Below are 25,827 nucleotides of genomic sequence, written 5' to 3'. Positions count from 1 at the left end.
ATTCAGGTACAATCTGAAGTACTAAAGTTGTGAGTAAATAGATGTATCCTTTACAACAAAACGTAAGGAACGTGATTAACAAAGAATGGAAAGGGGACTATGGTAAGCGCAGTTACAGCATCTTTCCTCTGTTGATTTGATTTCAATCCACACTAGGTGGCTGGACGGATAGCCTGATTCCTTTGCAGAAACACTACAGCTGCTGGGACGTTCATCTTAAACCCTTAAGGCTGAATTGGAAGAACCCTAGTCGTCGGTTTAATACCCATGTTTGGACCCTTATATATTAAATTGCTAGGAAAATGATTTTCAATGCGCAAAAAAACAATGTGAACAGAATTCATAAACATTGTACTAAGTGTAAAACTACAATCGGTAAAGACCATCGTGGGACATTAAAGCCCCCGGAATTCCTTGAAATGGTGTTTGCCATCTCTCAAAGGGATTTACAGTATTCAGATTTTTTAAAAAAAAACCCCCCTTTTTTTTTTTTTTAAAAAAAAAAAATTTTTTTAAAAGGGCCCCCAAAAAAAAGGGTTCCCCCCCCCCCCCCCCAAAAAAATTTTTCCCCCCCCCTTCCCCAAAAAAATTTTTTTTTTTAATTTTTTTAAAAAAAAAAAATTTTTTTTTAAAATTTTTTTTTTAAAAAATTTTTTTTAAAAAAAACCCCGGCCCCCAATTTTAAAAAAAAAATTTTTTAAAAAACCCAAAACCCAAAAAACCCCCAAAAAAAAAACCCCCCCCCCTTTTTTTAAAAAAACCCCCCCAAAAAAAAAAAAAAACCCTTTTTTTTCCCCCCCCCTTTTCCCCAAAAAACCCCCCCCAAAAAAAAAAAAAAATTTTTCCCAAACCCCCTTTTTTTTAAAAAAAAATTAAAAAACCCCCCCCCCCCCCCAAAAAAAATCTTTAAAAAAAACCCCCCCCTTTAAACCCCCCCCCCAAAAAAATTTTTTTTTTTTAAAAAAAAAAAGGCCAAAACCCCCCAAAAAAAAACCCCCCCCCAAATACCCGGGGGGGAAAAAAAAAAAATTTTTTTTCCCCCCCCCCCCCCCATTCCCTATAAACCCTTACCCCTTATCCCCTTCACTTAAAATTTTCTTTTTTTTTTTTTTTTTTTCTATTAATTTTAAAAACCAAAAACACCAAAAAAAAGGGGGCCCCCCCCCCCCCCCCATAATACCCCCCTTTATAAAAAATTTATCCCCTTTTTTTTTTTTTTTTTTTTTTTTCCCCTTTTTATTAAAATTTTTTTCCCCCCCCCCCCCCCACTTTTTTTTAATTTTCTCTCACTAAATTTTTTAAAAAATTAAAACACAAACCCCTTTTATTCCACCCACCAAAAAAACCCCCCCCCCAAAAATAAACCCCCCCCCCAAAAACCCCCCCCCCCCCCCCCCCCCTATAAAATTTTTTTTTATTTTAAAAAAAAAAAATTTCCCCCTTTCCAATTCTTTATTCATTACCCCCCCCCCAAAAAAACCCCCCCCCCCCCCCCTACCCCCCCCCCCCCTTAATCAATAACCTCCCCCAATTAATCCATAAACCCCCCCCCCCCCCCCTTAATACCTTATTACCCCTATTCCCCCTTTTACCCCCATTAAATACACCCAAACCCCCCCCATATATAAAAACCAAAAAACACAAATCAAATAAAATTAAATACAAAAAACAACCCCCCCAAATAACTTTTTAATTTTTTTTTCCTTTCCTTAATATATCCCCCCCCCCCCCCCCCCTAATCTTTTATTAATATACAAAAATTTTCCCAATACCCAACCCAAAACTAATACCATCTTTTTCATCCCTCCCCAAAATCCCCCAAAATATAACAAATACAAACAAAAAAAACCATCCCTTTCCCCCCAAACACCCCCCCCAATACCCCAACAAATAAAAAACCCCCACAAATCCAAACAAAAAAAACCCCCCCCCCCCAAACCCCCCCCCAAATAACTTTTATTAATTTTTTTTTTTAAACAACCCCCCCCCCCCCAACTACATTTTAACATTAAAAGGGGGTTTCCCCTCAATACCAAAATTTAAAACCCCCAAACCTCCATCCCACCAAAACTATATAATTTAATACACCCATTATCCCCCCCCCCCCCTAATCCCCCCCCCCCTTAAATCTATTTATATATCACCCCCAAATCCCCCCCCCCTTCCCCCCCCCCCCCCCCCCCCCCCCCCCCCTTTTAATTTTTTTTTTTTATATTTTTAACTATATCCCCCCCAAAAAAAAAAACAAAAAATTTTTTAAAAAAAAAAAAAAACCCAAAAACCCAAAAAAAAAAATTTTTTTTTTTCCCCCCCCCCCCCCACCCCCCAAAAAAAAATTTTCCCCCCCCAAAACACCTTAAAACCCCCCCCCCCCAAAACCCCCCTTTTAAAAAAAAAATTTTTTTTTTTTAAAAAACCCCCCCCCCCCCATATATAACACCCCACCCCCCCCATCCAATAACCCCCCCCCAACCACTTTCCCCCTTCCCCCCTTAAAATATACCCCCCCCCCCCCAAACCACCCAATTTTTTTTTTTTTTTAAAAAATCCCCTCCCCCCCCCCCACCCCCCCCCCCCAATCAAAAAATACAAAAAAATATATCCCCCCCCCCCTATATTAAATATACCCCCCCCCCCCCCCCCAAAAACCCACACCACATATATAAAACCAATTAATTATACCCCCCCCCCCCCCCCCCCCCCTTACTTATATATAATAAAAACAAACCCAACTATATTAAAATTTATTACAACCCCCCCCCCCCACCCCCCCCTTTTTATAATATTCCCTCTCCCTCTTAAAAACTTTTTCTTTTACTTTTTACCCCCCCCCCCCCCCTTTTTATAAAAAAAACCTTTTTTTTCCCCCTTTAAAATTTTTTCCCCCTTAAAACCCCCCCCCCTATTTCACTATTTATTCAAAACCCCCCTTTTTTTTTCCCTTAAAAACCCCCCTCTTTTTTTTTTAAAAAACCCCCCAAATATTTCACCCCCCCCCCCCCCCCACCCCCCCCCCCCCCATAAAAACAACAAAACCCCCCCAAAAAAAAAAAAAACACAAAACCAAATTATACCAAAACTTAAAAATATCCCCCCCCAAATTAATATCTATTTTTCAAAACAATCTTAAACCCCCCCCCCCCCCCCCCCCCCCCCACACTCCCCAAAAACCCCCCCAACCCCCCCCCCCAAAAAAACCCTTTTTAAAATTTAAAAAAAAAATTTAAAAAACTTTCCCCCCCCCTTTTTAAAAAACCCCCCAACCCAAAAAAAAAATTTAAAAAATTTTTTTTTTTTCCCCCAAAAACCCCCAAAAAAACCCGGGGAAAAAAAACCCCCAAAAAAAAACCCCCCCCCCCCCAAAAAAAAAAAACCCCCCTTTTTTTTCCCCCCCCCCCCCCAAAAAAAAAAAAAAATTTTTTAAAAAAAATTTAAAAAATTTTTTTTGAAAATTTTTTTTTTTTCCCCCAAAAAAAAAAAACCCCCCCCCTTTTTTTCCCCTTTTTAAAAAAAAACCCCTTTGGGCCTTTTTTTTTTTAAATTAAAATTTAAAAATTTAATTTAAAATTTTAAAAACCCGGGGGGGAAAAAAAAATTTTAAATTTTCCCCCTTAAAAAAAAAACCCCCCCCCCCCCCCCCCTTTTTTTTTTTTTTAAAAAAAAAAATTTTTTAAAAAAAAAAAAACCCCCCAAAAAAAAACCCCCCCCCCCCCTTTTTAAAAAAAAAAAAAAAAAAGGGGAATTTTTTAAAAAAATTAAAAAGGGGCAATTTCCCCTTTCCCCCCCCAAAAAAACCCCCCCCCTTTTTTTTTAAAAAAAACCCCCCAAAAAACCCCTTTTTTTTTTTAAATTTTTAAAAACCCCCCCCCCCCCCCTTTGGGGGGGGGCCCCAAACCCCCCCTTTTCCCCCCCCCCCAAACCCCCCCCCCCCCCTTCCTTTAAAAACCCCCCCCAAAAAAAACCCCCCCCCCCCCCCTTTTTTTAAAACCCCCCCCAAACCCCCAAATTTTTTTCCCCCCAAAAAAAAAAACCCCCCCCAAAAAAATTTTAAAAATTTTTAAATTTTCCCCCCCAAAAAAAAAACCCAATTCCCCCAAAAAAAAGGGGGAAAAATTTTTTCCAAATTTAAAAAATTTTTAACCCCCAAAGGGGGGGAAAAAAAAAATTTTTTACCCAAAAACCCTTTTTTTTTTTTTTCCAAAAAAAATTTTTTTAAAACCAAAAAAAAAAACCTTTTAAAAAAAGGAAAATTTTTTTCCCAAATTTTTTTTAAAAAAAAATTTTATTTCCAAAAAATTTTTTTTCCCCCCCCCCCCCTTTTTTTTAAAAATTTTTTTTTCCCCTTTTTTTTTTTTTTCCCCCTTTTTTTTAAATTTTTTTAAAAACCCCGGGCCCCCCCCCAAACCCTTTTTTTTTTTTAAAAAAAAAACCCTTTTTTTTCCCCCCCCAAAAAAAAAACCCCCCCCCAAAAAAAAAAAAAATTTCCCTTTTCCCCCCCCCTTTTTTGGCCCTTTTTCCCCCTTTTTTTAAAAAAAATTTTTTTTTTTTCCGCCCCCTTTTTTAAAAAAATTGGGAAAAAAAAACCCAAAATTTTTTTTTAGTTTTCCCCCCCCCCCCCTTTTTTTTTTAAAAAAACCCCCCCCCCCCCAAAAATTTTTTTTTCCCCCCGGGTTTTTTCCCTTTTTTTTCCCCCCCCCAAAAAAAATTCCCCCTTTTTTTTAAAAAAAAAAATTTTTTTAACTAAACCCCTTTAAATTTTTTTTTAAAAAAAAAAATTAAATTAAAAACCCCCCCCCAAAACCAAAAAAAAAAAAAAATAAAAAAATTTTTAAAAAAAAAACCCCCCCCAAACCCCCCCCCCAAAAACCCCCCCAAAAAAAATTTTTTTTTTGGGGGTTTTTTTTTTTTTACCCCCAAAAAAAAATCCAAAAAATTTTTTTTTTTTTTTAAACCCCCCAAAAAAAACCCCCCCCCCCAAAAATTTTTTTTTTTTTTCCTTTTAAAAATTTTTTTCCTTTTCCCCCCCAAAAAAAAAAACCCAAAAAAAATTTTTTGAAAAAAATTTTTAAAAACCCCCCCCCAAAATTTTTACCCCCAAAAAAAACCCAAAAAAAATTTTTTTAAAAAAAATTTTGGGTTTTTTTTTTTTCCCCCCCCCCAAAAAAAATTTCCCCCCAAAAAATTTTTTTTAAAAAAACCCCCCCTTTTAAAAAAAAATTTTTTTTAAAAAATTTTTTTCCCCCAAACCCCCCCCCCCTTTAAACCGGAAACCCCCTTCCCCCGGGGGGGTTTTCCCCCCCCCCAAAAAAGGGCCCCCCCCCTCCCCCCCAAAAACCCCCCGGGGCCCCCCCCCCCCAAAACCCCCCCCCTTTTTTTCCCCCCCCCCTTTTCCCCCCAAAAAACCCCTTTGGGGGGAATTACCAAAAAATTTTTCCCCCCCCCCCCCAAATTTGACCCGCCTTTTTTTGGGGGGGGGGGGGGGGGAAAAAAATTTCCCCCCTTTTTTTTCCCCAAAAAATTTGGGGAAAAAACCCCCCGGGCCCCCTTTTTCCCAAACCCCCTTTTTTTAAAAAAAAAAAAACCCCCCTTCCCCAAAACCCCAAAAAGGGGGAAAAAAAAACCCCCCCCAAAAAAAAACCCCCCCCCCCTTTTAAAATTTTTTAAAAAAAAAATTTAAAAAAATTTTTAAAAAAAAAAATAAGGGGGGAAAACCCCAAAAAAAATTTTTTTAAAAAAATTTTTTTTTTAAATTTTCCTTTCCCTTTTCCCCCCAAAAACCCCCCCAAAAAAAATTTTAAAAAAAAAAATTTTTTTAAAAAAAAAATTTTTCCCAAAAAAACCCTTTTTCCCCCCTTTTTTTTTAAAAAATCCAAACCCCCCCCCCCCCCCCAAAAAAATTTTTCCCCCCCCCCCAAAAGGGAAAAAAAATTAAAAATTTTTTTTTTTTTTTAAAAAAAAAATTTTTTTTAAAAAACCCCCCCCCCCTAATTTTTTTTAAAAAAAAATTTTTTTTTCCCCCCCGAAAAAAAAAAACCACCCCCAAAAAAATTTTTTAAAATTTTTTTTTAAAAAAAAATTTTTTCCCCCCCCCCCCCCAAAATTTTTTTCCCCCCCCCCAAAAAAAAAACCCGTTTTCCCCTTTTTGCCCCCCCCCCCCTTTAAAAAAAAAACCCCCTTTTTCCCCCCCCTTTTAAAAACCCCCCCAAAAAAAACCCCCCCAAAAAAAAAGGGGTTTTGGGGGTTGGGAAAATTGGGCCCCCCCCCCCTTTTTTTTTTTTTAAAAAATTCCCAAAAAAAAAAAAAAACCCCCCAAACCCTTTTTTTTTAAAAAAAATTTTTAAAAAAAAATTTTTTTTAAAAAACCCCCCCCTTTTTTTTTAAAAAAATTGTTTTTTTTTAAAAATTTCCCTTTCTCTCCCTTCCCCCCCCCCCAAAATTTTTTTAAAAAAAACCCCCTTTTCCCCCCCTTTTTTTTTTTCCCATTTTAAAAAAAAATTTTTCCAAACAAAAAAAAACCCCCTTTTTAAAAAATTTTTTTTTCCCAAACCCCAATTTTTTTTTTTAAAAAAAAAAAACGGGAAAAAAAAAAACCCCAAACCCCCCCAAAAAAAAACCCCCCAAATTTTTAAAAAAAAAAAAAATTTTTTTTTAATTTTTTTTTTTTTAAAAAAAATTTTTTTTTAAAAATTTTTTTCCTTTTAAAAAAAACCCCCCCTTTTTTTTAAAAAAAAAAAATTTTTCCCCCAAAAAATTTTCCCCAAACCCTTTTTAAAAATTTTTTTTAAAAAAAAAAACCCCCCCCCCCCAAAAAAACCCCCCCCTTTTTTTAAAAAAAAACCCCCCCCAAAAAAAACCCCCTACCCCCCCAAAAAACCCCCTTTTTTAAAAAAAAAACCCCAAAAAAAAAACCCCTTTTTCCCTTTTTTACCCCCCCCCCCCCCCCCCCCCCCTTTTTAAAACCCCCCCCCCAACCCCCAAACCCCCAAAAACCCCCCAAAAAACCCCCCCCCCAAAAAAAAAAAAAAAAAAAAAAAACCCCAATTTTTTTAAAAAAAACCCAAAAAAATTTTTTAAAAAAAAAAAAATTTCCCCAAAAAAGGCCCCTTTTAAATTTTTTTAAAACCCCTTTTTTAAAAATTTAAAAATTTTAAAAAAAAACCCCCCCTTTTAAAAAAAAAAAAAAACCCTTAAACCAATAACCCCCCAAAAAATTTTTTTAAAAAAACTTTTTTCCCAAAACCCCGGGGGCCCCAAACCCTTTTTTTTAAAAACCCCCCCCCAAACCCCTTTTTTCCCCCCTTCCCCCAACCATAAATTTTTCCCCCCCCCCCCAAAACCCCCAAAAAAGGGGGAAAAAACCCCCCCCTTTTTTTTTTTTTCCCCCCCCTTTTTTTTTCCCCCCCCCCCAAATACTTTAAAAAAAACCGGGGCCCCCCCCTTTTTTTTCCCCCGGTTTTAAAACCCCCCCCCCAAAAAAAAAAAAAAATTTTAAAAAATTTTTTCCCCCCTTTTAAAAAATTTTTTTGGGGAAAAACCCCCCCCCCGGGGGGAAAAAATTTTTTTTTCCCAACCCCCCTAACCCCTTTTTTTTCTTTCCCCAAAAATTTTTCCCCCGGGCCCCCCCCCCCCCTTTTCCCTTTTCCCCCCCCCCCCAAAAAAACCCCCCCCCCAATTTTTTAAAAAAAAAAAACCCAAAGGGAAAAAAACCCCCGGGTTTTTTTTAGTCCTTAAAAAAAAAATTTTTTTTTAAAAAAAAAAATTTCCCTTTTTTTGGAAAAACCCCCCCAAAAAAAAAAAAATTTTTTCCCCCCAACCCCCCGGGGGTTTTGGAAAAAAGGATTTTTTCCCCCTTTTCCAACCCGGGTTTTTTTCCCCCCCCCCCCCCCCTTTTTTTTTTCCCCCCCCCCCCCCCCAAAAAAAACCCCCCCTTTAAAACCCCCCCAAAAAATTTGTTTTTCCCCCCCCTTTTTTTAACCCCCAAAAAAAATTTTTTAAAAAAAAATTTTTTGGGGTTTTTTTTCCCCCCCCCCCAAAAAAACTTTTTTTTAAAATAAACCCCCCCTTTTTTAAAATTTTTAAAGGTTTCCCCCAACCCCCCCCCCAAACCCCCCCCCCGGGGTTGGGGTTTTCCCCCAAATTTAAAAACCCCCCCCTTTTTTTTGGGGGGGGATTTAAAAATTTTTTAAAAAATTTTTTTTTTTTTCCCCCCCCCCTTTTTTAATCTTTTAATTTTAATTAAAAAAAATTTTTTTTAAAAAAAAATTTTTTATCCTTTTTTCAAATTTCCCCCAAAACCCCCCTTTTTTTTTTTTTTTAAAAAAATTTTTTTTTTCCCTTTTTAAAAAAATATTGGGGGTTTTTTTTTTTCTTGGGGGTTTTAATTTTTTTTAAAAATTTTTTTAAAAAATTTTTTTAAAAAAAAAAAACCCAAAAAAACCCCCCCCCCCCCCCCCGGGGGAAAAAGGGGAAAAAAAATTAAAAATTAAAATTTAAAAGGAAAAAATGGTTTTCCCCCAAAACCCCTTTTTTTTTTTTTGGGGGGGGGGGGGGAAAAAAAAGGTTTTCCCCCCCCAAAAATTTTTCCCCCTTTTTTTTTCCCCCGGGATTAAAAAAAAGGGCAAAATTTTTTAAAAAAAACCCCTTTTGGAAAAATTAAAAATTAAAAAGGGGTTTTTTTAAAAAAAATTTTTTTTTTTTTTTCCCCCCCCCCCCCAAAAATTTTTTTAAAGGGGTTTTTTTTTTTTTTTTTAAATTTTTTTAAAAATTTTTAAAAAAAACCCCCCCCCCCCTTAAAAAAAAAATTGGGGTTTTAAAAAGGCCCGGGTTTCCCCCCCCCAAAAAAAATTTTTTTTTTAAACCCCCTTTTTTTTTTTTTTAAGGTTAATTTTTTTTTAAAAAAATTTTTTTTATTTTTTTTAAAATTTTAAAATTTTTTTCCCAAAAACCCCCTTTTTCCCAAAGGAAAATTTTCCCCCCCGGGGGGGGGCCCTTTTTTTTTTTTTCCCAAAATTAAAAGGGAAAAAATTTTTTAAAAATTTAAAATTTTTTTTAAAAAAAAAAATTTTTCCCCCTTTTTTTAAAAAAAAAAGGCCCCCTTTTTAAATTTTCCGGGAAAAAAGGGGGGTTTTTTTAAAAAAAACCCCCCCTTTTTTTTTTTCCCCAAAAAATTTTTAAAAAACCCAAAAATTTTTAAAAATTTTTTTTTTTAAAAATTTTTTTTTTTTAAAATTTTTTTTTGGGGCCCGGGGGGAAAAAAAAAATTTTTAAAAAAAAAAAAATTTTTAAAAATTTTTTTAAATTTAAATTTAAAAAAATTTTTTTTTTAAAAAATTTTTTTTAAAAAAACCCCAAAAAAAAAACCCCAAAAATTTTTAAAAAAAAACCCCTTTTTTTTTTTAAAAATTTTTTTCCTTTTATTTTTTTTTTTGGCCCCTTTTTTTAAAATTTTTGGGAAAAAAAATTTTTTTTTTAATTTTTTTTTTTAAAAAAAAATTTTTTTCCACCCCAAAAAAAAAATTTTACCCCCCAAAAAAAAAAAATTTCCCAAGGGGTTTCCCCCCCCCCTTTTTTTTGGGAAAAAATTTAAAATTTTTCCCCCCAATTTTTTGTCACCTTTTTTAAAAAAATTTTTTTTTTTTCCCCCCAAAAAAAGGAAAAAATTTAAAAAAATTTTTTCCAAAGGGGTTTTTTTTTTTTAAACCCCTTCCCCCTTTAATTTTTAAAAAATCAACGGTTTTTTTAAAAAAAATTTTTTTTTTTAAAAAAAATTTTAAAAAAAATTTTTCCCCCCCCCCCAAAAATTCAAAGGAATTTTTGGCCAAAAAAAAAACCCCCCGGGGGGAAAAAACCCCCAAATTTTTTTAAAAAAAAAATTTAACCCCCCAAAAAAAAAACCCCTTTTTGGGGAATTTTTTTCAAATTTTGGGGGGAAAAAAAAATTTTTTCCCCCCCCCAAAAAAAAAAAAAACCCAATTTTTTTTCCCCTTTTTTTTTTTGTTTCCCCCAAAAACCCCAAAAAACCCCCCAAAAAAACCCCTTAATTCCCCCCCAAAAAAAAAAAAAAAAATTTTCCCCCGGGGGGGTTTAAATTTTAAAAATTTTACCCCTTTTTTAAGGAAAATTTTAAAAATTTTTTACCAAAAAAAAAAAGTTTTAAAAATTTTTTTTTTCCCCCGGTTTTTGGGGAAAAAAAAAAAAAAACCCCCCCTTTTTAAAAAAGCCCCCAAAAATAAAATTTTTTAAAAACCCCGGGAAAATTTTTAAAATTGGGGCCCCCCTTTTTTTTTCCCAATCAAACCCAAGGGGTTTTGGGGGGTTTTTGGTTAAAAACCCTTTTTAAAAAGGTTCCCCCCCCTTTAAAAACCCCCCCAATTAAAGGGAAAAAACCCCCCCCCCCTTTTTTTAAAAGGGGGGGGGGAAAAAAAAGGGGAAATCCCCAAAAAAAAAAGGCCCCAAAAAAATTTTTTAAAAAAATATTTAAAAAAACCCCCCCAACCCAAACCCCCCAAAAACCCCCCCCCCGGGTTTTTAAAACCCCAAAACCCGGAAAACCCCCAAAAGGAAATTTTTTTTTTTTGGCCCAGGGAAAAAATTTCCCCCCCCCAAAAATTTCCCCCCAAAAAATTTCCAAAACCCCCCAAAGAATTTTGGGGTTTTTTAAAAACCCCAAAACCCCCGGGGGAAAAATTTCCCCCTTTTAAAAAAATTTAAAAAAAAAAAAAAAATTTTTTTTTAAATTTTTTAAAAAAAAAAAATTTTTTAACCAAAAAACCCAAAATTTAAAAATTTAAAACCCTCTAACCCCCAAAAATTTTTTCCCCCTTTTTTCCCCCCCCCAAAAAAAATTCAAAAAATTTCCCCCCAAAAAAAAAAACCCCCCCCAACCCCCCTTTTTTTTAAAAAAAAAAAGGGAACCCAAACCGAAAACCCCAAAAAAGGTTTTTTAAAAAAAACCCCAAAAAAAAAAAAAAACCCCCCCCAAAAAAATTTTTTAAAAAAAATTTTTCCCCCCAAAAACCCCCCCCAAAAAAAAACCCCCCCCTTTAAATTTCCCCCCGCCTTAAAACCCTTTTTTTCCCCCCAAAAAAATTTTTTTAAAAAAAAAGGGGAAAAAAAATTGGGGAAAAACCTTTTTCCCCCCCCCAAATTTTCCCCCTTTTTTTTTTTAAAATTTTAACCTTTTAAAAAAAAAAATTAAAAAAAAAATTTTAAAAAAAACCCCCCAAACCAAAAAAAATTTAAACCCCCCCCCGGCCCAAAAATTTTAAAAAAAATTGGGTCCCCCAAAAAATTTAAAACCCTTAAAAAAAAAATTTTTTTTTAAAAAAACCTTTTTTTTTTTAAAAAAAAAACCAAATTTAAAAAAAAATTAAAAAACCCCCCCCCCAAAATTTAATTCCCCAAAATTTAAAACCCCCTTTTCCCCCCCAAAATAAATCAAAAAAAAACCCCCAAAAAAAAAAAAACCCCCCCCGCCCAAAAAAAAATTTTTCCTTAAAAAATTTTTTTAAAAAAAGGTTTTAAAAACCAAAACCCCCCCCCACCCAAAGAAAATTTTTCCCCCCCCCCCCAAAAACCCCCCCCCCAAAAAAAAAAATCAAAAAAAAAACAAACCCCCCCGGGTTCCCCAAAAAATTTTTTTTAAAAAAACCCCCCTTTCCCAAAAAAACCCTTTTAATTTTTCCCCCCCCCCCAAAAAAAGGGTTTTTGGAAACCCCCAATTTTTAAAAAGGAATTTTCCCAAATTTTTTTAAAAAAAAATTTTTCCCCCGGGGAAAAAACCCCCCCAAAATTTCCCCCCCCAAAAGTTTCCCCCCAAAAACCCCCCCCGGGTTAAACACCCTTTTTTTTTCCCCCCTTTTTTCCCCAAAAATAAAAACCAAATTTTCCCCCCTTTTTTTTAAATTTTCAAAGGGACCCCCAAAAAAAAATTTTTTTTTTAAAAAAAAAAAACCCAAAAAATTTTTAAAAAAAAACCCCAAAAAAGATTTTTCCCCCCCCCCCCCCCTTTTGGGCCCCCCCCCCCCCCCCCCCCCCCCCCCCGGGGGGGGATTCCCCCCAAAAAAGGCATTTTGGAAAAAATTTTTAAAAAAAAAAGCCGGGGGAAAAAACCCCCCCCCTTTTTTTAAAAAAAAAAAAAAAAAACCAAAATTTTCCCCTTTAAAAATTTTTTTTCCCCCAATTCCAAAAAATTTTAATTGGGTTTAAAATTTTTTTTGGGCCCCCCAAAAAAACCCAAAAATTTTAAAAACCCCCAAAAAAAATTCCCCAAAACCCCCCTTTTTTTTGGTTAAAAAACCCCTTTTTTGGGGGGGAAAAAAAAAAAATTTTTTTTGGTTTTTTTTAAAATTTTTTGGTAAAATTTTTAAAAAGGGGCCCTTTTTTCCCCCCCGGAAAAATTAATTTTTTAAAACCCCCTTTAAAAAATTTTTTTTTTAAAAAAAAAAAAATTTTTAAAAAAAAAAAATTTTTTTTTCCAAACCAAAACCCTTCCCTTTTTTTAACCGGAAAAAAACCCCCCCCAGGGGCCCCAAAAATTTTTCCCTCCTTTTGGGGAAAAGGGGTTTTTTCCCCCTTTTTCCTTTTTCCCCCCCCCCAAATTTTTCCCCCCGGGGGGGGGGGGTTTTTTTTTTTTGGGGGGTTTAATTTTTTTAAAATTTTTTTTTCCCCCGGGCCCCTTTTTTTTTTTAAAAAAAAAAAATTCCCTTTTGGGAAAACCCTTTTCGTTTTAACCCTTTTTTAAAAAATTTTTTCAAAATTTTTTCCCTTTTTTGGGTTTAAAAAGGGGTTTTTTTTTAAAATTTTTTTTTTTTCCCCCCCCACCTTTTTTTAAAAATTTAAAAAAAAAAAAAAACCCCCAAAAGGGTTAAAAAATTTTTTTTCCCCAAAATTTGGTTTTTTCCTTTTTTGGGAAAAAAAAATTTTTTTGGGGGGGGGCCCCCCCCAAATTTTAAAATTTTAATTTTTCCCCCCCCCGGGGGGGGGGGAAAAAGGGGGGAAAAAATTTTAAAAAGGGAAAAAAAAACCCTTTTTGGGCCCCCCCCCTTTTTTAAAAAAAAAAAAACCCTTTTCCCCCAACCCCAAAATTTTTTCCCCCAAAAACCTTCCCAAAAAATTTTTTTGGCTTTTTTTGGGGGGTTTTTTTAAACCCCTTTTTTTTAAAACCCCCTTCCCCCCCCGGCCTTTTTGGGGCCCCGGGGGGGGGGAAAAAAAAAAGGGGGTTTTTTTTTTAAAAAAAAAAAATTTTTTAAAACCCAAAAAAGGAAAACGGGAAAAATTTTTAATTTTTTTCCCCAAAAATAAAAAACCGGATTTTTTTTCCTTAAAAAAAGGGGGGGCCCCTTTTGGGAAAAAAAATTTTAAAAAATTTTTGGAAAAAACCCCGGAAACTGGGGCCCCTTTTTTTTGGGTAATTTGGGGGGAAAAAAAAAAAAAACCGGGGGAAATTTTGTTTTTCGGGCCCCCTTTTTTTCCCCCCAAAAAACCCCCCCCCCCCCCTTTTTTTTTTTTTAAAACCCCCCCAAATTTTTTTTTTTTTTTTTTTTAAAAATTTTTCCCCTTTAAAACCCAAAAAAAACCCTTTTTTTAAAAAGGGAAAAAACCCCCCCCCCCAAAAAATTTTTAAAAAAATTTTTCCAAAAAAAAATTTTTTTAAAAAACCCCCTTTGGTTTTTTTTTGTTTTTTAATTTTTTGGGGGGGGGGGAACCAAAAGAAAAAAACCAAAAAAAAAAAAAAAAATTTGAAATAAAAAAATTTTTGGGGGAAACCAATTTTTAAAAAAAATTCCCTTTTTTTTAAGAAAAATTTTTAAAAAAATTTTTTTTTTTAAAAAAATTTTTTAAAAATTTTTAAATTTTAAAAAAAAATTTTTTAAAAATTTTTAAATTTTCCGGAAAAAAAGAATTAAAAAATTTTTAAAACCCTTTTTTTAAGGGTAAAAAAAAAAAGGGGCCCTTAGTTTTTTAAAAAAAAATTTAAAAAAATTAAGGGGCCCCCCCCAAAATTTTTTAAAAATTTTAAAAATTTTTTTCCCCGGGGGCCCCCCCGGGTTTTAAAAATTTTTTAAAAGATTTTGGGGAAAAAAAAAAAATTTTTTTAAAAAAAGAAAATTAAAAGGGGGAAAAAAAAAAAACCCTTTTGGGGTTTTTTTTGGGAAGAACCCCCAGGTTTTTTTTTAAAAAAAAAATTTTTTTGGGGGGGGTTTTTTTTTTTGTTTTCCCCCGGGTTCCCTTTTTTTTTAAAAAAGGGGGGGGGAAATTTTAAAAAAAGGGGGCCCTTTTATTCCTTTTTAAAAAAAAAAAAAAAATTTTTTGGGGGGGTTTTTTTTTTTTCCCTAAAATTTTTAAAAATTTTAAAAAAAAAAAAAAAATTTTAAAAATTTTTTAAATTTATTTTGGGGGAAAGGGGGAAAAAAAAATAAAAGGGGAAAAAGGGGTTTTTGGGAAACCCCCAAAAAATTTTAAAAAAATTTTTTTTAAAAAAATTTTTTGGTTTTTCCCTTTTTTTCAATTTTTAAAAAAAAAAAATTTTTTTTTTTATTTTTCCAAAATTTTTCCCCCCAAATTTTTTTACCTTTTTAAAAAAATTTTTTTTTAAAAAAAAAAAAAAAACCAAAACCCCCCCCCCCGAAAATTTTTTTTTCCCCCATTTTTAAAAAATTTTTTTTTTAAAGGGCCCCCTTTTTTTGGGGGCCCCCCCCCCCAACCCCCCCCCCCCCAAAAAACCCCCCCCCAAAAAAATTTTTTTTCCCCCCCCAAAAAAATTTAAAAAATTTTTTAAAAAAAAAAAAATTTTTTAAAAACATTTTTTTTAAAACCCTTTTTTTTTTTTAAATTTTTTTTTTAAAATTTTTTTTTTTGGGGGTTTTCCCGGGCTTTTGCCCCCCCCTTTGGGGGGGCCTTTTCCCCAAAAATTTTTTGGGGTTTTCCCCCTTTTTTTTTTTTTTTTTTTCCCCAAAAAAAATTGGTTTTTTAATTTTTTTTGGGGGAAAAAAAAAGGGGGGGGCCTTTAAAAAATTTTTTAAAGGTTTCCGGGGGCCCAATTTTTTGGGGGGGTTTTTTTTTTTTTCCTTTTCCCCTTTTTTTTTTTTTTTTGGTTTTTAAAAAAGGGGCCCCTTTTTTTTTAAAAAAGGGGCCCCCCCAAAATTGGGAATTTTTTTCCCTTTTTTTTTTAAAAAAGGGGAGGTTAAATTTTTTTGGTTGGGTTTTTAACCCCCCAAACCCCCCTTTTAAAGGGGTTTTGTTTTTTTCCCGGAAACCCCTTTTAAAAGGGGGATTTTTCCGGGTTTTTTTTTAAATTTTTAAAAATTTTAAAAAAGGGGGAAAAAAAAAAAAAAAATTTTTTTTTTCCCCCAAAAATTTTTTTAAAAAATTTTTTTTGGGGGAAAAAAAACCCCTTTTTTTTTTGGGGGGGGAAAAAAAGGGGGGGTTTGGTTTTAAATTTTTTTTTTCCCCCCAAAAAAAAAAAAAAAAAAAAAAAAAACCAAAAAAAAAAAAACCCCCCCCAAAAAAAATTTTTAAAAAAAATTTAAAAATTTTTTTTTTTTTCCCGGGGGGTTTTTTTTTTTTTTTTTCCCCCCCCAAAAAAAATTTTTTAAATTTTTTTTTTTTTTAATTTTTTGTTAAAAATTTTTTGGGGGGGTTTTTTTTTTTTTTAAAAAAAAAAAAAAAAAATTCAAAATTTTTTAAAAAAAAAAAAATTTAATTTTTTTTTTTTTCAAAAAAAGGAAACCCCCCCAAAATTTTTTTAAAATTTTTTTCCCCGGGGGGGAAAAAATTTTTACCAAAACCCCTTTTAAAAAGGGGGGAAAAAAAAAAAACCAAAAATTTTTTTTTTTTTGGGGTTTTTTAAAAAAAAAAAAAAATTTTAAAAAATTTTTTTTTTTAATTTTTTTTTTAAAAATTTAAAGGGTTTTTTTTTTTTTTTTTTTTTTTTTTCCTTTTTTTAAAAAAAAAAAAAAAAAAAAAAAAAGTTTTTTTTTTTTTAAAAATTTTTTTCCCCAAAAAACCCAAAAAAAATTGGAAAAAAAAAATTTTTAAAAAAAAAAAATTTTTTTTTTTTTGGAAAAAATTTTTAAAAAAAAATTTTTTTAAAAAAATTTTTTTTAAAAAAAAAAAAATTTTTTTTTAAAAAAGGGGGGGGGTTTTAAAAGGCCAAAAACCCCTTTTTTTTGGAAAAGGGGGGTTTTTTGGCCCCGGGGAAAAAAAACCCCCCCCTTTTTTTTTCCCAAAAAATTTTTTGGGCCAAAAGGGGTTTTTTTAAATTTTTTAAAAAATTTTTTTTTTTGGGGGGTTTTTAAAATTTTTTTTAAAAAAAGGGGTTTTTTTTCCCTTTTTAAAAGGGGGGGGAAAAAAAAAAAAATTTTTTTCCAAAAATTTTAAAATTTTAAAATTTTTAAAAAAAAAATTTTCCCCAAATTTTTTTGTTTTTTAAAAAAAAATTTTTTTTTCAAAAATTTTGGGGTTTTAAAAAATTTTGGGGGGGTTTTTTTTAAACCCCCTTTTTTTGGGGGGTTTGTTTAAAAAATTTTGGGTTTTTGGGGGGGGGGGCCCTTTTGGGTTTTTTCCCTTTGGGTTCCCCCCCTTTTTTTTGGGGTTTTTTTAATTTTAAAAATTTTTTAAAAAAATTTTTTTTCCAAATTTTTTTAAATTTTTAAATTTTAATTTTAAAAAATTTTTTGGGAATTATTTTAAAAAATTTTTTAAAAAAAAAAATAAAAATTTTTTAAAAATTTTTTAATTTTTTTTAAAAATTTTAGAAAAAATTTTTTTTTAAAAAAAAAATTTTTAAAAAATTTTGGGGGAAAAAAACTTTTTTAAAATTTTTTTCTTTTTGGGGGAAAAAAAATTTTAAAAAAAATTTTTTTTTAAAAAAAAAAAAAAATTTTTTTTTTTTTTTATTTTTTAAAATTTAAAAAATTTTTTTTTTTAAATTAAATTTTTTTAAAAAATTTTTTTAAAAAAAAAATTATTTTTTAAAAAATTTTTTAAAAAAAAAAAATTTTTTTTAAATTTTTTTACTTTTTTTTCCCCCCCTTTTTTTTTTTTAAAAAAAAAATTTTTTTCCTTTTTTTATTTTTGGGAAAAAAATTTTTTTTTTAAAAAAAAATGGGGAAAATTTGGGGGAAAAAAAAAATTTTTTTTGGCCCCGGGGGTTTTTTTAAAAAATTTTTATTATTTTTTTTCCCCCCCCTTTGGCCCTTTTTTTTTGAAAACCTTTTTAAACCTTTTAAAAAAAAATTTTTAAAACCCAAAAATTTAAAAAGGGGGGGGGAAAGGGGGGTTTTTTTTTACCCAAAAAATTTTTAAAATTTTTTTAAAAAAAAAAGGGGGGGGAAAAAAAAAAAACCCCCCCAAAAGGGTTTTAAAAAAAAAAATTTTTTTTAAAAAAATTTGGGGGGGGCCCCCAAAAAATTTTAAAAAAAACTCCAAAAAAAATTTTCCCAAATTTTTTTTTTAAAAAAAAACCCGGGTTAAATTTTAAAAATTTTTTTTTGGGGGGAAAAAGGGGGGTTTTAAGGGTTTAAAAAAAACCCCCCCAAACCCAAAATTTTTCCCCAAAAAAATTTTTTTTTAAAAAAAAAATTTAAAAAGGGGGCCCCCCCTTTTTTTTGGGGAAAAAAAGGGGGTTTTTTTTTAAAAAAAAAAAAAACCCCCGGGGGAAAAAGGGGAAAAATAAAAGGGGGGAAAAAAAATTTTTCTTTTTTTTTAAAAGGTACCCTTTTTTTAATTTTAAAATTTTTAAAAAACCCCAAAAAACCCAAAGGGGAAAAACTTTTAAAAAAAAAAAATTTTTTGGTTTTAAAAAAAGGGTTTTAATTAAAAAATTTAAATGGGTTTTGGTTTTTAAAAAAATTTTTTTTTTTTAAAAAAAAAAAAAAAACCCGGCCCTTTTTTCCCAAAAAACCCTTTTGAAAACAACCCTTTTTCCTTTTTCAAAAAAATTTTTTTTGGGGGTTTTTTTTGGGGGAAAATTTTTTTTTCATTTAAACAAAAAAATTTTTAAAAAAAATTTTTTTAAAAAAAAAGGTTTTTGGGGGGGGTTTTTTTTTAAAAATTTTTTTTTTTTTTTTTTTAAAAAAAAAAAAAAAACCCCTTTTTTTTTCCCCTTTTTTTTTTTTTTTTTTTTTTTTTTGGGCAAAAAAATTTTTTAAAATCCTTAATTTTTTAAAAAAAATTTTTTTTAAAAGGGAAAAAAAATTTTTTTTTTTAAAAAAATTTTTTCCCAAAATTTTGGGGTTTATTGGAAAACTTAAAAAACCCCCCAAAATTTTTTTTGGGAAAATTTACAGTGTCCAAATAATTAACGGTGTGTTTTTCTTTCAGGCCTGTGCCCCCCGATACGTGTGGTTCTCAACCCATCTCAACAGGCGAGATCCCGTCGGAACATGCTACGTAGCCAAAAACCAGATGACGGACTTCTCAGAATTCTCACCCTGTAGAACTCGTGAGTATTGTAATTCTAATAATCCTTCTTACTCTACATTGTGGATATTGAGTTTAGCTCCATTTTCTACTTTCTTGGAATCAGACGCTCTCCAGATTCCAGGAGTCATGATGGTCTGAAGGGATCCAAAAAAGTTGGCGACGAAGAAGCTCAAATTCAGAAACACTTATAATACAAAATACAGTGCAATATAGGTGAAGAGGTTTTCTCATTGTATCGTCAGGTGCACAATTGAGCGTTTCTGACACGATCTTTAAGCAAGGTGGATCAACCGAAGTTCCTTCATATAATTTAGCTATGGTGGGAAGGGTTGATTCAGTGTGAATGATGAATTTAACTCCAGTTCACTTTCCTCTCAGTGCAGCATCTGGAATCAGACGCTCCCCAGATTCCAGGAGTCATATTCGTCTGAAGAGATCCAAAAAAATTGGCCACGAAGAAGCTCAAACTCAGAGACACCTAGAATACAAAATATAGTGCAGTATACTGTAGGTGAAGAGGTTTTCTCATTCTCTCATCAAGAGCACAAATGAGTTTTTGTGAAACGATCTCAAAGCACGGTGAGTCAACCGAGGTTTCTACACACAATGTACCTATGGTTGGAAGTTTAGTAGCCGACTTAGTATTTGTCTCTTCAGACGAACATGACTTCAGAGTCAAGTCTGTGACAGCGTCCAAACTCAGCATTCACATTCAATTAACACTTTCCACTGTACTACGTCATGTGTACAATACTATACATTATTTCTAACTAACTGTGGTGATTGTACTATTAGGCAACAGTGCAAGAATTTCAGACTGTACCTCTCTTTTTGTACAACCGAAAACAAAGTTGCTTTTCGCTTTTGTCAAATTCAGGGTTCACCACTGAGCATGCCTCGTTGGAACTCTGCCTTCCACCCAGTAAGGCTGAGAGGCAGTATTAAAAAGCCTCTAGTGTAATATTCACATCACTAACATAGTAATTTTCAGATTTTATAATTATCCTACTTACCACTGAACATAATGCAGAATACTTTTTCATCATTTTATCATTTTTAATCCGTCTGACCAGCCATACCTCTTTTGTAGTCTAGTTGTGATATCAAAACGATGCAAATAGTATTTTTGTATCTATTGAGACATGTACTTCAGATTTCAGCTGTCAACTTTGTGACAGTCAGATTTCAGACGATGTACGAAACAGAAGGTGAAATGAAGCTAATCTCGACATTCGTAGATAGTATTTGACTACCAATATTGTTTCCTATTATTTTTCAGTTTATTTTCGTTGATATTTATTAGCTCCGCTTTCTTTTAGTGTTGTTAACCTTACATTGTTACATATCTTACACTGCTTAGTTGAGTATGTTACATTTCGTTTTACCTTTCTTTAACTTTGTGGAAGTACACAATTTATGTATGTGCTTAATTGTGTTGTATACTATACGTCATTTTAACGTACACATAAATGTACGAGAATTTAAAGTATGTTTTTAAAGCGTTTTAAATGTTGGGTACATTTTCGTGAAAAAGTATACGAATTGTATCTGTGAAACAGTGGGAATCTTAAAAAACTACTAGAATAAATTCGATTTGTTAACGCCTCACTTAAAGAGTTAGAGTTAAAGGAATATTTCATTAAAGTACAACGTAAAATTGCGTTCATAAATGTACGTTATTTCGACAAGGGTATTGAGGTGTTTCTTAAGGAGTTTTAACGTGGAAGATAGTACATCGAAAGCATAAATGTTGTGAATGTTATTCGAGGTATACATCTTTAATCTATTATTTATTTTTATATTTTACATATGTTTTTAGTCGTTGTTTTGCTCATTTATATTTTATGCACATACTTAATTTTTAGCTTATTATACAATTTATTGCTTTATTAGTAAAGAGTGAGTAATTTTCCTTACTTATCATGAAAAGAAGTACAAAAATAAGTTAATAATCAATTATTACTTAAAGCGCCACATCCTACGTGGTCGAGTTGATATCATAGCCCCTACGGAAGGTTAAGAGACAAAATTTTCATTCACTGCAATAACTTTTATACGTAGTAATTAAGGAATAGAAGAATTATTTTTAACAGTTCTTTTTACATTTTTCATTGTTTTGAAAAACATTTTAAATCCTGTTATCAATGTGATTAACAAATTTCATACTAACAAAACCTTATATTCGTCTGTTATGTTAGGTTTACACGCCCTTTGATTAAATAACACGTAATTATACACAGCAGAACGGAAAGAAAATAGTGAACAACATCGGTCCCAAGGACAATCCTTGTGGTAGTCCTCACTCTCTGTCTATCGCCTGTGTGTAAGCGATCAGTCATCAGAGGCCACCCCGCTTGACGACCCAGTCTGACCGCTGTTCGAGCACTTCTGCCAGTTTGTGATGGCGAAGTAATTAATGAGAGCAGTAATTGATAAATGTGTTCCGTTAATGAGCGGAAGAGATCGGCCGTTTGTCGTCCACAGCTCGGATAATGTGAGGCCGGTTGGCAGCGCACTTGGGAACAGATCACGTGTATTTACTCAGATACAATCTGCAGTAAATAACTTTCAGATGTCATTGTTTTAGATACAGTATTCTTCTTTTGAGTTGTTACTTTTGTTAGACGTAAGTTTAATTGGGAGAACTTTTCTTTTTTTCACATTTTTTATTTGCATCTATTGTAACTATTTTAGTCTGATTAAAATGCATCAAAGGGATTCATTTCCCCAAGTTCCTCGCCAATCAAATAAATTTCGTGTAAGAGGCAAATCAATAAGTCTACTTTTGATTTAGAACTTTTATGTAGTTTCCTTGCTATTCATTTTTTTTTATTCTTTTATGACAATAAGCTTATCAAACCTTTTCGAAACTCTTCAGACCTTCGCATGAAATTATGAAATGGTCTTATAATCATTAATACCCTTCATAATACCTGCTACAAACAATTTCTTAACTTCTTTCCGGTTGCATTGGCTGAGCATTGGCGAAGCCTGTCATTCAGGAAACTGGAAAAAATTATCCCCTTTCTGTCTGTCATTCGCGGGTTATCTCGAGAAAATACTTAGCTACAGACCTGAAATTTCCACACAAATAAGATCGAGTTCGATAATGGTGCATGTCTCAACGTGTGATTTTGTTCAAGAAATGTTATAAATTGCACTTAGTCCTATAAGAACCTTAGCGCTGCTTCCGGAGTGACAGGAAATTCAGGATGGGTAAGGTAATTCACATACTAATAATGTTTTGTAGCATTCAATAGATGTGTTTGTAGAACACACTGTATTTAACTATTGATTTGAACATGTGGTAGTCTAAGTTTGTTGTTGCTAGCGTCGCTACGCAGTCTGTTGGATCACAGGGATTAGACCAATTAAAAAAGCGTTGACGTAGAATAGCGGAAAAGTATTGTGGTAATTGAACCATCGAGAGATACGTCATATGCGCACGCCCTTTATAAATTTTTTGCGACTGTAAACAAAGAGTGCGTCTCGCTCCGGTGTCCCAATTTCCGGTTTGCGCTCTGCGGCAATTTCCGGGTGCCATACAGAGATAATGTGCCATTGTGCCGAGATGGAGTACGACGGTTAGTCGGCCGTTAAGGGAGATATTGGTCACAGTCGGTACATGCATTTATTGCTATGACGGGGTCGGTGCATGTGTGGCTCTATCCTAGGCCAATGAGCGTAAAGAACTGACCAGAGTGTGCCTAGTGTCTGTTAAGAGTCGACATCCATCAGTGATACCATGTAATGTCTGTGATCTCTGGGTGAGCCGGTATCCGAGTGGTCTAAGGCGTCGGTATGTAGAATTGCGATGGTGAGACCGCAGGTTCAAATCCTGTCTATGACCGTAGCACTTTTTGTCAGTCAGATCGACCTTGTACTGTATCGACTTTCCCTCATATCCTGTTTCGTAAATTCCTCGCACAGCCAGTGGCTCATGAGGGCTGGTACAAAATTATATAAAATAGGGTCGCCTCTTCTTCTTTTTAAAATTAATGTGTTTTTGTTAAACTGTATATTTTTCAAACCCAAGTTAATCTACTTCATAATAGCTGGGTTTCTGTCAGGAGACACATCTGGAGGTAAAGTTGGAACCGAATGCGAAAAGTCATTTTGTTACTTGTTGTAAGCCAGAGTTGTGAGTTAACACGGCTTCAAAATTTCCTCCAGAAGGAAATTCTTATTTGTTCCTATGTTCTAGAAGTGATGACATTATGTTTTGGACTCTGACCAAAATAAGTGCGCTTATTGTTAACCACTTTTTGTGTGGTTGTACGTTCGTCATCGCGTCCTATAAAAAGAATTTAGATCAGTGCTGACGATTTGTCTCAACTATTAGATATTTATACTATTCAATTTTATATTGTCGTATGTGTTTATGTAGTCGCCGTTTTTGTCTATATATTCCTATGAATACGGCTAATATAGCCAGAAAATAGATCCTTTTAAAGTCTTTATGTGGACCAACATATTGTTCTAATAGTCCTATAAAAACAACATTTAACAAATTACTAAATGTAATATTTGCACACATACTTCTTGAAATATCCGTAAAAAGCTCTATAAATCATGTCATATCTCTTATATAAATGAATTATTTAAGTGTATCTTTGAAAATAAACACTTATAATTAGATAAAAAATCTTACAATAACACATTTTGACTTCTATAGTAAATAGTTTAATTGTAAATGCCCATTTAGATAAAAGCCATTTAAATTCAAGTAAGGGTGTTGCCATGGAGCCGTTTGGACTTGGTTCCTTATCTTTACTTAGTTTTTTACGATTTTTTGCAAGAATGTAGCAAAGAATGTTATAGAGAAACCTTGATCTCCTCAGAATTCAGCTTTCCTTGCAAGAAATTAGATATGATATCAAAGAAATCCGAACTTCTTCAGTATCGAAAGAAATTAGCACGAGTTGATAGAGGGATCTTGATATGTTCTGTATTCAAATTTGTACCAATAAATTATCACAAGAGATAAGTGAACCTAGATGTCTCTACTATTGCAAGTTATGCATGAAATTAGCATGCGATTATAGAAGACTCAGGTTTTTTTTCAGTTCCAAATATTTACATATAGATGACGATGATAGAAACATCTGGTTTTCTCCAGTATCCAAAATTTGTGTAAATACATTATCAGAATAGATAGTAAAATCTTTATTCCTGATCTATCTAAATTTTTATCAAGAAGTAAGAGAAGATAATACATGAATCTGGATCTATTCAAGTGCACAGGTTCCCTGCAAGAAAGATGTAGCAGTAGAAGGTGTAAGAGAAATATATATTTCTGTGTTCAAGAATTTTGCAAGAAATTAAGTGATAGAGGAATTTGAAATTTACAGGTATGATGGTTTCTAGTAAGACATTAAAAAAAAAGATTTCAGAGGAATCTGAATATCCTCAAAAAGGTCGGAGCTCTCGGAGCTCTTCATGAAAGCAGCTGAAGGTGATAGATGAATCTGAAATTTCCAGATATGACGGTTTCTAGCAAGAAATTAAAGAGAAAGTTGTTAGAGGAATCTGAATCTTCTCATAAGGTCAGTGCTTTCGCAAGAAAGCAGCTGAAGGTGATAGATGAATTTGAAATTTCCAGATATGATGGTTTCTAACAAGAAATTAAAAACAAAGATGTTAGAGGAATCTGAATCTCATCATAAGGTCAAGGCTCTCGCAAGAAAGCAGCTGTCGGTGATAAGGGAATTTGTAATTTTTAGGTATGATATCTAGAAAGAAATTTTTAACAAGTTGGTAGAGGAATCTGAATCTCCTCAAAAGGTCGGAGCTCTCGCAAGAAAGCGGCTGAAGGTGATAGAGGAATCTAGAGTTGAGATCATAGCCGCACAATCAAGTTGTGACTTTACACCGACAGCGGAGACCGCGCATTGTCCTCAGTATCACGGTATCTCGCCTATCGCGGAATGCCTTCCTCTCAGCCTCTCTGACCCCGGCCCTAGTGGTGGTGAGAACATTCCTTCCCGGACTGTCTCCTCCCGGAGAGTATTCCTATTCCTGCTTGTGGCATTGCTTTATGGTCAAACGTGGGAAATGCTCATCTAAGATCACACCAATACAACTACAACTGAGCGAATGCAACGAAGGTCTCACCAACCCCATGGCAAAAACGGGAAATATGGTTTGGACCTTCTTAGAAGCAAAGGACGTTTCATGATCCAGCATTAGGGAAAAGGTCTTGAACTGTGAAGGATGGGAAATGTTTCTAACAATTACAGCCCTATTTCCTTACTCCCGCATCGTTGAAAAACAAAGGGACGACCCTCGACCTCGACCCTCGCGCCCTCGGACGTGACAGGGCGAACCTCCGCACATCTGGCCAGGGCGTGGAGCTATAAAGATACAAATAGACACAGACACCCCGACCCCGGCCTACACATGTTAGGGTAACGGGGTGTGGACAGGACGTTTCCCGGGAACCCTGCTGCGCTGCGACAAGTGTTCGCTGGCGGACACCGAAGCCAAGGGAAAGCTGTCAAAATCGGGTGTTGAGACAGGCTTTCACAGTGAATACTTCTTAAATTCCCTAGTAATGAAAAATCCAACCAAGGATAATAATTTTTTAATCTTAAATTTGGAAAAATACAATTTTTTATTCTTGAATCCTGAGGGATAAAAATTTCGGGTAAAATTCATTACTGAAGAATGATGATTTGAGAAGAAAACAGAATTACGGACATCGGTCATGGTTATGGTTATGAGAAACACGACATTTCGAGAACTGGTGTATCTCCTCTTTTTCTGGAATCGTAAATTATTAGGTTAAAAATGTAAAAAGTAAACAATTGAGACACTAATGTCCGTCAAGAAAATAAAGAATTCAAACAGAGGTTAGTAAACAAATCAAAGTCAATGTTAGAAACAAAAACGTTGTTCATCTAAAAGGTAACCCATTTAGACGCATTGTGAAAAACACACATTAAAAAAGAGGCTAAAAGAATAAATTTGTAACTGACGTCTAATATCAAGTAAGGAGTTTTTCAAGTAAAAAATTATGATACAACACAGCTACAAAATAACAATGATTTAATTGTAAATGTTACAATTAAATAAAAACATAAAGGATTTAATATATAGAATATAAACATTTATATGCCACTGACACAACCTCATGATTTGACGCCTGAAGAAGGCAGGAGTTATTAGTCACGAAACGTAGTTTTACTTTCAATGCACTGTATACCTGTAGTCATAGTATTCCACTCACAAGTCATAATTTTACCCACCATACATGTTCACTGATTTACATGAGTTTATTATTCTCACATATTCAAAGGATATAGTGAAGAGTTAACCCACGTGGATGTTACAGTTTATTATTATGCGTAGGATGTGCTGTATGCGTAGCATAGTTACCTTTGCAAATATCAAGGCGACACT

The 25,827-nt window shown here is 33.1% G+C and overlaps 1 protein-coding gene across 2 annotated transcripts in view; it reads left to right on the top strand.

Annotated features, from left to right (window-relative positions):
- The window catches only part of LOC124366358 (integrin alpha-PS2), a 312,546-nt gene that overhangs the window by 178,094 nt on the left and 108,625 nt on the right, over window positions 1-25,827 (top strand). For both annotated transcript variants that reach the window (XM_046822855.1, XM_046822853.1), the window contains exon 5: window positions 18,325-18,445. In XM_046822855.1, coding sequence (XP_046678811.1) covers window positions 18,325-18,445 — 121 coding nt within the window. The remainder of the gene's footprint in view (window positions 1-18,324; window positions 18,446-25,827) is intronic.

This window comes from Homalodisca vitripennis, chromosome 7 (assembly GCF_021130785.1).
Source record: "Homalodisca vitripennis isolate AUS2020 chromosome 7, UT_GWSS_2.1, whole genome shotgun sequence".
NCBI classification, from domain to species: domain Eukaryota; kingdom Metazoa; phylum Arthropoda; class Insecta; order Hemiptera; family Cicadellidae; genus Homalodisca; species Homalodisca vitripennis.
This window is presented reverse-complemented; position numbering and strand designations above follow the sequence as displayed.